The sequence below is a fragment of the Mesocricetus auratus genome, unplaced genomic scaffold (genome assembly GCF_017639785.1).
Source record: "Mesocricetus auratus isolate SY011 unplaced genomic scaffold, BCM_Maur_2.0 Super-Scaffold_4256, whole genome shotgun sequence".
Taxonomy (NCBI): domain Eukaryota; kingdom Metazoa; phylum Chordata; class Mammalia; order Rodentia; family Cricetidae; genus Mesocricetus; species Mesocricetus auratus.
This window is the reverse complement of record NW_024429182.1, coordinates 13669832-13682852: the sequence shown is the minus strand read 5'-3', so window position 1 is coordinate 13682852 and position 13021 is coordinate 13669832. Positions and strand designations below refer to the sequence as shown.

Below are 13021 nucleotides of genomic sequence, written 5' to 3'. Positions count from 1 at the left end.
ACCTCTTTGTCTCGGTGGCACTGGGCGCTGTTCCATGCAACACACCCTTAGGTTCACTAAGTCTTACTTGCAGTGTTCATCTCAATGAGTTGCTGGTGGGGTCAAGGCCTCTGACTTCTTGTACAATACTGTTCCCTTACCGAGACTTCTCTCATGTATCCTGCTGTTGCCCCATATTGTGGAGATCCTTTGGCTGTAGCCCTACAGGACTTGTCCCTTCATGAACTCAATCAAGCAGGTCATAGATTGGGTAGATGTCGAGGTGGGCCAACTCAGAGCTCTGGGTGTGGGTCTGGGTGGTAGCTGATTTGGCCAGTCTGGGCTGCTGGGACCACTCCCCTCAGGTGAGGGGCAAAGCCAGTTCTTCTACACCCATGGCACGGGGGTCAACTCTCCCATGCCCATGGTAAGGGGCGAGGCCTTCTCCAGTGTGGGGCCACATCTCTGGAGGGGCAGGGCCAGCTCTCCAGGGCCAGGGAAGGGAGATGCCGGCTCAGCATGGCCCTTGGATTTCAACATGCATGGCTTCTATGACACAGATAGTAACACAGACCTTGGATGCCATAGGGCCATGGATCCAGATGTGGCCTTCAGCAGCAGCCTGGCCCAGATGTCACAATGGTCCCAGGAGGCGAGCAGGCTACCTGCATCAGCCTGTTCCTTAAAGCCTTTGCGGCTTCAGTTCCGTCTCTTTCCACAACACATGAACTGGTCTGCTTCTCTCTCCCATTTCTTCTCCATGTATTTGCTCATCATGACGGTGTCTGCCTGCCCAGCACCTCGTGACACGAGGTGGGCCCGTGGATGTCTTCAGTCAGTCCAGGGCCATAAGAACACAGGCAGGCCCAAACAAGCTATACAATTTAAATAGCACAACTAGGTTAAGAAAAGTGAAATAACAGATAGAAAATGTGGCTCAGTGGTTAAGAGAACTGGCTGCTCTTCCTGAGGACTGAAGCTTGGTTCCCAACACCCACATGACAGTTTACAACCCTCTATAATTCCAGTTCCAAGGGATCTAATGTCCTCTTTTGGTCTTTTAAAGGACCAGACACATATGTGTGCACAATCTTATATGTAGGTAAAACACCCACACACATAAAAATAAGGTAAAATAAACATTTCCCCCACCCACAATCACACTTCAAATAAAAATCCTCTGGAAACTCAATGGAACCACTGCCTAATGATAATGATTAAGTCATAGAAACAGGAAATTATATATTGTTCTTTTTTTTTTTTTTTTTTTTTGGTTTTTACGAGACAGGGTTTCTCTGTATTGTTTTGGAGGCTGTTGGTCCAGCCCGGCCTCGAACTCACGGAGATCCACCTGCCTCTGCCTCCCGAGTGCTGGGATTAAAGGCGTGTGCCACCACCGCCAGCCCTGTTTTTTTTTTTAAATTTAGTTGCTGACATTCAAAATTTGAGATATTTCTTACAAATATCCAGATGATGGTATTTTAGAACCAAAATTCTTGCATGTCAGCAACTCTCTTAACTGGAACTGAGTGGAATCTGTCACCTTTACAAGAGAAGGACACTCTGCACACACACATGCATGCACACAAGCACTCACGCATGCATGCACACAAGCACATACACACACACACCACCGCCCGGCTATATATTGTTCTTTTAAAATTCTTTTAGTTTTAGAGCTCTTTTTAGGACTATAGAAGTTTTGAGCAGCAAGTTTGGTGGCCCCCCTCTGCCCCCCAGTTCTCTGTTGCTAACAGCTTGCATCAGAGTGGAGCGTGGGCTGCAGCCTTCATGCACACTGATAGTTCCTGGCTGGTGTCTATACTTTACATCAGAGTGGAGCGTGGGCTGCAGCCTTCATGTACACTGATAGTTCCTGGCTGGTATCTATACTTTACATCAGGGTTCCTTCAACCTTTGTGTTGCTCATTCTGAGAGTTTCGATGAGTGTGTAATGGCAAGCATTCACCAGCACTGTACATAGAAAGGACAGTTTCTCTGCCTTAAAAGTTCTCCTCCTGTCTGTTCCTGCCTCTATCCACACAGCCCCGACAGCCACTGATAGTTTTTATTGTCTCCATGGCTTAGCTTTTTCCAGAACATCATGTTAGAGTCATACAGCACATAGGCTTTCCCACACTGGCTTCTTTCACTTAGCACCGTACATTTATGACCCGTCCAAGTCTTTCGGCGTCTTGACAACTTAACTTCTTTTTATTACTGAGCAACAGCATATTGTACGACTGCCCCACAGTGTCTCCATTCACTGGCGGATGGGCACCTCAGCTGCTTTCCAAGTCTGGGCCATTACGAACACTGCTGCTATAAACATTCTCAGGCAGCTTATTTTTGGACGGCGTTATGTTTTCAGCTCATTTGGATCCACACTAAGAAGTATAGGCCCCCGAGCATATGGCACCTGCCTAGTGTTGAAAGAAACAGACAAACCATCTTCCAAATTGGCTGTACCCATGCACAATGAGCGTGTGCCTCGGCGACTCTGCAGCAACCTTCTGTCATTGCCAGCATTTTACATTTTAGACATTCTGATAGGCGGGAGCGTCTCATTGCCTGAGCACGCAGTTTCCTAGCATCTTATCATGCACTGACTTTCCATCCATCCATATGTCTTCTTGGGTGTGGAGCCTATGCATACTCCCCCCTTTTTTTTTTGCCTGTTTCTGAGCAAAGTTGTTTACTTTCTTCTATTTATTTTATATCCTGACCTAAGCTTCCCCTCCTAGTCCCTCACCTGACCCTGCTCTGCTCCCCCCCATTTCCTCCCTCCTCTGTTTCTATTCAGAAAATGGCAGGCCTCCCATGGATATCAGCAAAACATGACATATCAAGTTTAGTAAGACTAAGCACCTCTCCTCATTGTAAGGCTAGGCAAGACAACAGGGCCCCAGAAGCCAGCAAAAGAGTCAGAGGCAGCCCCTGCTCCCACTGTTAGGAGTCCCACAAGAGGACCACGCTACACAACTGTAACATATGTGCAGAGGGCCTAGATCAGTCCCCTGCAGGCCCCCTAGTTGTTTCAGACTATGTGAGCCACCATGAGCCCCTGTTGGCTGTTTCTGTGGGTTTTCTTGTGATGCCCTTGAGCCCTCTGGCTTCTACAATCCTTCCTCTGTCTCTTCAGCAGTATTCCCAGAGCTCCACCTAATGTTTGACTGTGGATCTGCACATCAGTTGCTGGGTGAAGCCAATCTGACGACAATTGGACTTGGTAACAATCTATGAGTTTAGCAGAATATCATTAGGAGTCAGTTCATTGATTTTTTTTTGCCAGTCATATTTGGTTCTATCCTAGGTCTCTAGGTCTTCCAGCTTCTGGGTCCTGGTGCGCCAGACAGTGTCAGGGGTAGGTTCACTCTTGTGGTATGAGTTTCAGGCTGAAATGTAATTGGTCACTTCCACAGTTTCTGTGCCACCATTAATCTAGCATATCTTGTAGCCAGGACAGATTGCAGGTTGAAGGTTATGTGGCTGGGTTGGTGCCCAATCCCTCCACTGGAAGTCTTGCCTGGTTATAGGAGATGGCCAGTTCAGGCTACATATCCCTTATTGCTAGGAATCTTAGCTGGGTCATCCTTGTAGATTCCTGGGAGTTTCCCTGACACTAAATTTCTATCGAACCCCCAAATGGCTCCCCTTTCCAGTTGTTTCTTTCAGTACTCTCCCCTTCTGTCCCCCCTCATCTTATCCTTCATGTCCTCACCTGCCCCCAGTCACTCAGAAAATCTATTTCCCTTCCCAGGAAGATCCATGTATCCCTCTTTGAGCTCTCTTTGTTATTTAGCCTTTCAAGGTCTGTGAATTGTATTATAATTATCTTTTATTTTACAGCTAATATCCACTTATGAGTACATATCATGTTTGTCTTTCTGGGTCTGGGTTATCTCACTCAGGATTTTTTTTAGTTCCATCCATTTGCCTTCACATTTCCTGGTGTCCTTGTTTTCAGTGGTTGAATAATACTCCGTTGTGTAAATGTACCTCATTTTCTTTATCCATTCTTTGGTTGAGGGCCATCTAGGTTGTTTCCAGGTTCTGGCTACTATGAATAATGCTGCTATGAACATGGTTGAGCAATTTTCCTTAGGGTAAAAGATGCCCAAGAGTGGTATAGCTGGGGCTTGGGGTGGATTGATTCCCAGTTTTCTGAGGAACTGCCACACTGATTCCCAGTTTTCTGCACAAGTGTGCACTCTCACTGCTGAATCCCAAATGATCTCTGCAGATCTGAGACCCTGGTCCTTTGTCAGCTGTGTTTCCCATCCCTCAACAGAGGCTGTGCCTAGGGCTTTCTACTCTGGAGGTCTTTCGCAGAGCGGATGATCTGGTCAAGGGCTGCCTCCCAATTTTTCCGTCCGTAGACTGTAATTGTAGCTAAAGCATTTACCATCAAGCCCAAGGTAACTCAGATTTTTCATCATTTTATAATTTAGCCTTTACATTTGTCTACAGTTGTTGATTTTGATTCTTTTGGAAAATATAAGAATTTGCATCTGGGTTCAAAATATTTAAAATGACGTGTGTGGTGTGTGAGTGTGTGAGTGTGTGTGTGTGAGTGTGTGTGTGTGTGTGGTGTGTGTGTGTGTGTGTGTGTGTGTGTGTGTGTGTGTATGTGTGTGTGTGTGTGTGTGTGTGTGTGTGTGTGTGTGTGTGGTGTGTGTGTGTGTGTGTGTGTGTGTGTGTGTGTGTGTGTGTGTGTGTGTGTGTGTGTGTGTGGTGTGTGTGTATGTGTGTGTGTGTGTGTGTGTGTGTGTGTGTGTGTGTGTGTGTGTGTGTGTGTGGTGTGTGTGTGTGTGTGTGTGTGTGTGTGTGTGTGTGTGGTGTGTGTGTGTGTGTGTGTGTGTGTGTGTGTGTGTGTGGTGTGTGTGGTGTGTGTGGTGTGTGTGTGTGTGTGTGTGTGTGTGGTGTGTGTGTGTGTGTGTGTGTGTGTGTGTGTGTGTGTGTGGTGTGTGTGTGGTGTGTGTGTGGTGTGTGTGGTGTGTGTGTGTGTGTGTGTGTGTGTGTGTGTGTCTACCATGGCTGGTGCATTAGAGGTCATTGTAAGCAGAAATGAATTGTTTCATCATCTTTGTTGAAAAGGTGGTAATATTTTTACTGAGTTGCCTTTGCCACTTTGTCAAATGTCAGTGTTGGCCTTAACTATAATCCCAGAAAACTTGGGGGGCGTTGAGGTATAAGTATTTTAAGTTCAAGGCCATCCTGGGAAACTCAGCAAAACTCTTTCTCAAAAATTATCGAAAACTTTATGGTCCAGCCACAAAGATTTTTGCTCAGGGTCAAAAAGAGATACCACAGTAAGTGTAGTATCTAACTCCGAGGGCTGTGGAAAAGAATCTTCTTACACCACCACGTTCTTTCTGTGCATGTGCTCTTTATTGTCCTGCTTCTGCTCCCATATCCTGAATCCTGTCCTCATCTCATGTTTCTTCTTCTTCTTCTTCTTCTTCTTCTTCTTCTTCTTCTTCTTCTTCTTCTTCTTCTTCTTCTTCTTCTTCTTCTTCTTCTTCTTCTTCTTCTTCTTCTTCTTCTTCTTCTTCTTCTTCTTCTTCTTCTTCTTCTTCTTCTTCTTCTTCTTCTTCTTCTTCTTCTTCTTCTTCTTCTTCTTCTTCTTCTTCTTCTTCTCCTTCTCCTTCTCCTTCTCCTTCTCCTTCTCCTTCTTCTTGTTCTTGTTCTTCCTCTCCTCCTCCTCCTCCTCCTCCTCCTCTTCCTCTTCCTCTTCCTCTTCCTCTTCTTCTTCTTCTTCTTCTTCTTCTTCTTCTTCTTCTTCTTCTTCTTCTTCTTCTTCTTCTTCTTCTTCTCTTGTTTTTCTTTGTCTTCTACATTTCTGTTAATTTCTGCCAGCTTCTCCCTCCAGCCATTACCTCTCTAGTCTCCTCATCCCAAAACTCTCTTCCCCCAGAGGTTTGAAGCAAAGGATAAGCATTTATAGTTAGTTTTTCATTGGTCAGGAGCACATTTCTAAGTTAAATGATAAAGGCAGAGCTATAGGCATGATAGCATAAGGTCCTAAGGCCATAGAAGCACGACTGTGACCAGACAGGGAGGGCGCAGTGCACCGTGATGACTTTCAGACACAGATGTTCTGTTAGTAGATGGCAAGTGAGGAATACACGTGCTTTAAGGTTAACGTGAGGTTAGCTTGGGACAGCACTTTCCTATCTGCGGGCAGTGAGAATCCAGGACCCTCCTGTTCTCTCTCTGAGAGCTATGGCTCAACAACTTTAGACATGCCATAATTCTTGTCCTTGGGCATCTGTGAATGTCTCAATTGAAGTGTCTTTGCCTGGATGCTAACATTGACCAACTGTCTGTCAAGGAAGATAACTGCAGGGGAAGTAGATTTCTAAGTTTATACAAAGACCTGGTTGAGAGAGTAAGGGTATTGACTGTGATTAATTTATTCCAGAGTCAGGCATTGCTGGGGAGGAGCCATCCAATATACCAATGCGTAAGGGAAAATGTGCCCAGTAAATGATGGATACATTGCTGGAGTTTTGGGGATGAATCCCACCATTGAAAGGGAGTGCTATGTCTCCACAGGGAATTAATGGTAAGCGCAGTGACTATTCATGAAACAAACACTCCCCCCACCCTGTGTGTGGGCCTCTTCCATCAGAATGCGTGATCCCAGTGGGTAAACTTTGTGATTTGTCATCTGAGCTCTCACAGTCCGTAGCAAAAGAAAATGACTTGATCATATTCATGTGACTTCATTTGGGGGCTCTGTTTTCTATTACATTTATCTATTACTTTACTCTCTCACAAACACCAGTCTTCTTATTCTAGAATCAGTCCTAACTGTATTTATTTCTCAGTATTGCACTGGTGCCTCCTTCAATAGTTTATTGATTTTTTTTGCATTGCTATGTAAATTTTACACACAATCAATTTTTACAAAATAACTTATTGATATTTTGATGAGAATTATACTAAGTATGTAGCTCAACTTAAGAAGTGACACGCTAACAAAACCAAAGCTTCTTATTCATGTCAGGGTGACACATCTCCATAGATTAAGATAATCGTTATGGTTCTTTTATCAGAGTTTTGTGGATTTTCTCATATACATCGTACCCATGTTTTGTTAGTACACCTAGTTCATTTTATTGGTACTAACACAAACAGTATTGTGTTTTTAATTTCAAATTTTAATTGCTCGTTTTTTTTGGTATGTATGAAAACAGTTGATCTCTTTTTGTGTTAACTGTTTCTTCTGCAGTCTTGCTATGATTACTCAGTGCCAATTGTTTGTGATTTTCTATAGTGGAAATCATGTCACCTGTCACCTGAGAACAGAGGTGGTTTTATTTCTTTCCAGTCTGGGTACCTTTTACTCTTTTAAAAGATCTTGCTGTATAAGCTCAGACTTTCAGTGTGGTATTGATTAGGAATTAGGCATTTTGTAGATCTTCTTACCACAGGGAGCAGCTCTAGTCTATTTATCTTTGAAATATTGTTATTGTAAGTGGGTGATAGATGTTGTTGACTGCTTCACTGACTGATATGATATTTTCTTCTTTAGCCTATGATGATTAGCTGTGATGTGATGGATTACATTAATTGATTATTTGATGAGGATCAGTGTTTCGGTGTTGCATGCTTGCAATAAATCACCCTGAGGTATGCAGTTGTTCTCATGCATTGCAGTATTTAACGGAGGATGTTTGTCTCTGTACTCAGGATAGACAGTCACCCATGGTTTACTCCTCTTGTGTTTTCTCTGGCTTAGGTGTCAAAGGAAATCTTTGGAGAAAGAGTTGGGAAGAATTCCTTCTGCTTGTAACTTTTAAATGGCATTGCGGAGAGTTGGTATTGTTTCCCTTAAATGTTTAGCAGATAACCAGCTGGTCCCGGAGCTCCCACTTTTGGAACGTTATTATCAATCCAATATCTTTGAGATACGCCTTTCAGAATATCTCTTTCTTTGAATGTGGGTTTCGACTATCTTTGCCTACCAAAGAGTTGGTCTAAAGATACTCAGTTACATGTGGATAGGAGTTTGAACCTTGAGATACAACAATTTGTATCCTACAGTGTTCCAGTAGACCGTTTCTTACCAGGAAATGCTTGGTTCCAGGTGTGATGAAGTCCATTGCCTGAACTTTCCCATCAGAGGCTTCTAGGACTTTATCTAGCGCTGGCTCTGCGCCATCAGTGTGCATGTAAACCGTCCCCTGGAAAAGTCACAAGAGAAGAAAACACGCAATTACTGCATGGCACTAATTCAAGAAGTACTTGTTTAATAGCCACTGTGTGCGACACGCTATTTGGGAGTAGGTGATGGGAAATCACGGACTTAAACAAGGTCCTTGAGGAACTTAAAATATGAAAATCTTACTTATTAATTTAGATGAGTGAATGACTCAATAATCAGTAAATACAGCGAGAGACAAACATGGGAGATGAGGTCAGGGATGGAATATGGAATCAGTGTTGTGAAGGGTCATTTAAAGCTTGGTGTTTGGGGCATTTACTCAGAATGAGAAACCACCACGGGCTGTAAGTGGCTGAGAGAAATGCTGTCTGTATCTGCTGCTACACTAAAAATATGTTGTTCATTCCACACACATGTAGAGAAGCCTCTTTAAAATCTCCTGCGTGGCTTTCCCTAGCCATCCCATCAAGTCTTGTGTATGTTTGTGGCTATATTGTTAGGCACCTATGTGTTTTACATGTTCATACATTCTGATCCATTTCATATCCTATCATTTGAAAGTAAGGGATTTTACCTTCTGTTTGATTTTCACCCTAAGGAATTATTCATTTAATGCCAACAGAGCATCACTAGACCTCTTCTAGTTGGTGTTTGATGATGCATATTCATCCTTTTGCTGTCATCTTACCGAACCTTGATATTTTAGATGTGCTGTTACAGTGAGTACCTGAGTTTTGCTTCTTTAATGTTTTTTTTTTACCTTTTACTTGGAATATTTTTCCCTTTGTTCTCATGATGTACATTTTAAGAGTTTTCTCTAGTAACGACCTGCTGCTGGTGTACTCTTGGTTTTAAAGTGTCTGAAAATGTATTTGAATTTTCCTCCTTAACTCATTTAATTTTTAAAAATGTTTTGTCTTTCTATCTAATGGTTTGTCTTGGGAATTTTAAGTGTGGATGTCATTTTGTTCCCCTTGGGGTTCACTGTGTCTCTTACATCGGTGATCTCCTCTCTCTCATGAGCTCTGGAAAGCCATGCTTAGCATCTCCTGAAGCATCACCTCTGCCTGCATCCCTTCAGTCACACGTTATCTTTTCACTGTTTAACTCGCATCTCTTCTTCTCTCTTCTGGACTTTCTTCCATTCCGCTTGTCTGGGCAACATTCTCAAGCATCTCTGCATCCACCTTCTGTGCGCAGTCTTTTGTCAGCTATGCTCGTTTGTTTAACTTTTTAACCTTTATTTTTTATTTATGTGCATGGGTGTTTTGTCTGTGTATCTGTCTATGTGCCACATGGGTGCCTAGTACTCATGGGGGTCAAAAGAGAGATCTAACGCCCCGGGACTTAAGTTACATAATGTTTGTGAGCTGCTTTTGAAGAGACCTAACTTAACTTGAGTGCAGCCATGACCGGCTGCAGGCTAACAATACTGGGACTAGGCCTCACCCTTAAAATAACCAGGAAAAGCCACAGACTCTACTCTGTGGGGGACCAATCAGAATTGAGAAAAACAAGTAATAGATGCTCCAGAACATTAAGGATAGCTTACTTAACTTGTATAGAGGTTGCCAATTTCCTTGCAGCAATGCCAGTACCAATCTCTGTTTGACAAGATTTCTGTTACCTCAGTCTTACCCAATCAGGAGTTTGACCCCTCTCTGAATCCAGAATTCCTCTATGCCCCCATCCTTTCCTCCTTAAAAACACTGCCTCAACTGAGCTCGAGGCTCTCCCTTGAGGAGCTAGGGAACCAGGGGCCTGGGAGACTGGAGGGCTGGGGACAAGGGAGAGCATGTGGGACCCTAGATTCAAATTTGGTTTTTCCTCTATTTGTATGTATACATAATCAAATATTTTTGGGGGGATACAACACAGGGTTTCTCTGTGTAGTCCTGGCTGTCCTGGAGCTCTCTCTGTAGACCAGGCTGTTCTTGAACTCAGAGAGTCAGCGGCCTCTGCCTCCTAAGTGCTGGGATTAAAGGCGTGTGTCACCACTGCCTGACTAACATCTATTTTTTTATTGGAGTCTTTGTTCCATTTGCAGCAGCGTTTGATGAGAAGAGAATCATCACATGACACATTCCACCGTACATTGACAGTGTCTGAAGACCGCATCAAGAATCACTGTCTATTGTACCTTGTCTGTTTGAATCAGCAACGTTTTGTAACTAGGGGAAAACACCAAATGTGCCACAGGACCATCAACCTCAAGAAAATTCTTCATATGGTATTTTGAATCTTTGACGATGAATGAGTATATCACACCATCCTACAGACCAAACACAATGAGACAGACACAAAGTCAGTCTTTGCCAAGGCACAGTCCAATTTTGTCATCAGACAAGTCAAGGTTCTGGGGGGGCCACTGCCCTCCCCTGTTTAAGAACACCATTTGGGTTTACATCTAGAATGCCTTGTCACCTTTAATTCGGATTACTTCTTAACCACATTTGTCACTGTGCAGAAGGCAGGACAAATGAGTCAGCTTGTATGGCTTGTGTGTTAATTCTCCTCCTCATTACTATGTACAGTTTTTAAAAGCACCTCTGGGACACAAAGTGCTTTGTATTTGCCTTAGATCCTCTTCTCCAGTCCCCGACACAGTGCTTGAACATGGCAGGTGTTCAATAAATATGTCTGGTCAACTGGTTGCTGATAAATAGACTTAAGCCAATGATTTCAAAAGAGGAATGTGAGTTATTTCTACAACAGTAAAGAGGCTTGGGGGAAAGGTAGCCTTTGTTTTCTAGACTAAACCTCACTGTAACTAACACAGGCATTTAAGAGCTGCGACTTCATATGGCTGCAACTTAGGTGGGTGTGGGAGAGATGCAAGCTGCTCTCCTCAAGCTCATTATGATTCCCCATCCCTCGCCAGAACAAAAGCAGTGAGTGGCCTTGAAGAAGACAAGAACCTTCAGAGTCACACATGCAGGCTAAATGCAGGGCATGGAGGCAGTTTTCTATTGAAAACTCCAGGAAGGGAAATGTAAGTGGAGTACAAGCATAGAGGCTCAAGGTGGCTTGTGCTTGGCGGAACCAAATCTTTCATCTGAATGTCACTGCCTCATTGGCCTCAAGGTGACCCGTGGCAGTGAAACAAAGCTAGCAATGGACTGGGGGCAGCTTCAACGGGACCTGAGATTTCAATGCAAAGCTGTCACCAGTCTTGACATTGACTACACTGATTACAACTACACGGAAACATGCGATCTTCCCCCATTTAAAACTTCCCGGGACTGTGAGTTCTCGGTTCATGTCCCAGGTTCACTTTCTGGTTACTGCTATGATACGTGGTACTTTCACCTGTATGCCAAATTTCTAGCTGGCTAAGTCGTGAGGACTAATAATACACTTGCGTGGTGCCAGGTACGAACTGCGGCTAACTCTATCTGTTCAAGCAAACAGAGAGTAGTAATACCGAGTCTCATTATCAGCTCTAACAGACAGAAGACATAAGCTGGTATCTGATAACCCACTTCATTACTGTAGAAATGAAGAGAATTGGGTGTTTTTCCCATGCTGGGTGAAAAATTTTAAAGCCCACCTTTGTTTATTTGCAACAACATAGACATGATCATTGTTACTTGTCTTCTCTGTTTTCACAAAATGGAAAGATTTCCTAGTAAAATTTTCATCATAAAATTCAACAAAGAAACGGCGGTAATTGCTAATCTGAAAGAACCCAGCATGCCAAAATGCGGCAGCAAAGGGGATATGCCTGCTTTTTCATGAAATGGAGGGGTTCTGAGGAATAGTATACATTACAATTCCAGAAATGAGCACGCCGTCCTTCTGATACACCAGTGTGAGCGGATTGATAAGCTGGCCTCTGTCTTGGGGAAAAGAAGAAATGAGAAATTAGATGACATAATTAAGAGGAGAGTAACATAATGAGCAGTGAGGACTGTGTGGGATGACTAACTGTAGAAGCCAAACAAGTTGTGTTGGGGTCTAGAGTACTGACCTGTGGACTCACATTACAGAACTCTGTAGTAAACGAGAGGCTGGGAAAGGCTGGTGGCAAAGACCCATGGAATCAAAACCATTATTCGGCTATATACTTAAGATTTGTGTGTTTTCCATATAAACTAACTGAAACATGATCATCTTAATAGATTTCTGAAAAAGCCATTGACAAAATGCAACACACCTTTATGATAAAGGTCTTGGAGAGATCAGGGATACAAGGAACATAACTAAACACAATAAAAGCAATTTACAGCAAACCAACAGCCAACATCAAACTAAATTGAGAGAAATTCAAAGAAGTTCCACTAAAATTAGGAAAAAGACAAGGCTGTTTACTCTGTCCATATCTATTCAATATACTACTCGAAGTTCTAACGAGAGCAATAAGAAAACAAAAGGAGATCAAGGAGATACAAATTGGAAAGGAAGAAGTCAAACTATTGCTATTTACAGATGATATGGCAGTATACATAAGTGATTTCCCCCCCCCCAAAAAAACTCTACCAGGGAATTCCTACAGCTGATAAACACCTTCAATAATGTGTCAAGGTACAAGATTAACTAAAAAAAATCAGCAACTCTTCTATAAACAAATGATAAATGGGTTGAGAATGAAATCAGAGAAACATCACCCTTTACAATAGCCTTGAAAATGGCAATCTTACCAAAAGCAATCTACAGCTTCAGTGCAATCTCCATTAAAAAAATCCCAACATAATTCTTCACAGACCTTAAAAGAACAATACTCAGCTTCACATGGAAAAAACCCAGGATAGCTAAAAACAATCTTGTAAAATAAAAGAACTTCCACAGGCATCACCATCTCTGACTTCAAACTCTACTATAGAGCTACAGTAATGAAAACAGCTTGGTATTGGCATAAAAACAGACAGA

The 13021-nt window shown here is 42.9% G+C and overlaps 1 protein-coding gene across 3 annotated transcripts in view; it reads right to left on the bottom strand.

Moving 5' to 3' along the window:
• Positions 1 to 13021, bottom strand: part of Cfap43 (cilia and flagella associated protein 43) — a 105343-nt gene that overhangs the window by 53531 nt on the left and 38791 nt on the right. For all 3 annotated transcript variants that reach the window (XM_013117431.3, XM_005063483.4, XM_021230659.2), the window contains exons 7-9: positions 11924 to 11991; positions 10293 to 10424; positions 8055 to 8171 (exon numbers count right to left, since the gene is read on the bottom strand). In XM_013117431.3, the coding sequence (XP_012972885.2) occupies positions 8055 to 8171; positions 10293 to 10424; positions 11924 to 11991 (317 nt within the window). The remainder of the gene's footprint in view (positions 1 to 8054; positions 8172 to 10292; positions 10425 to 11923; positions 11992 to 13021) is intronic.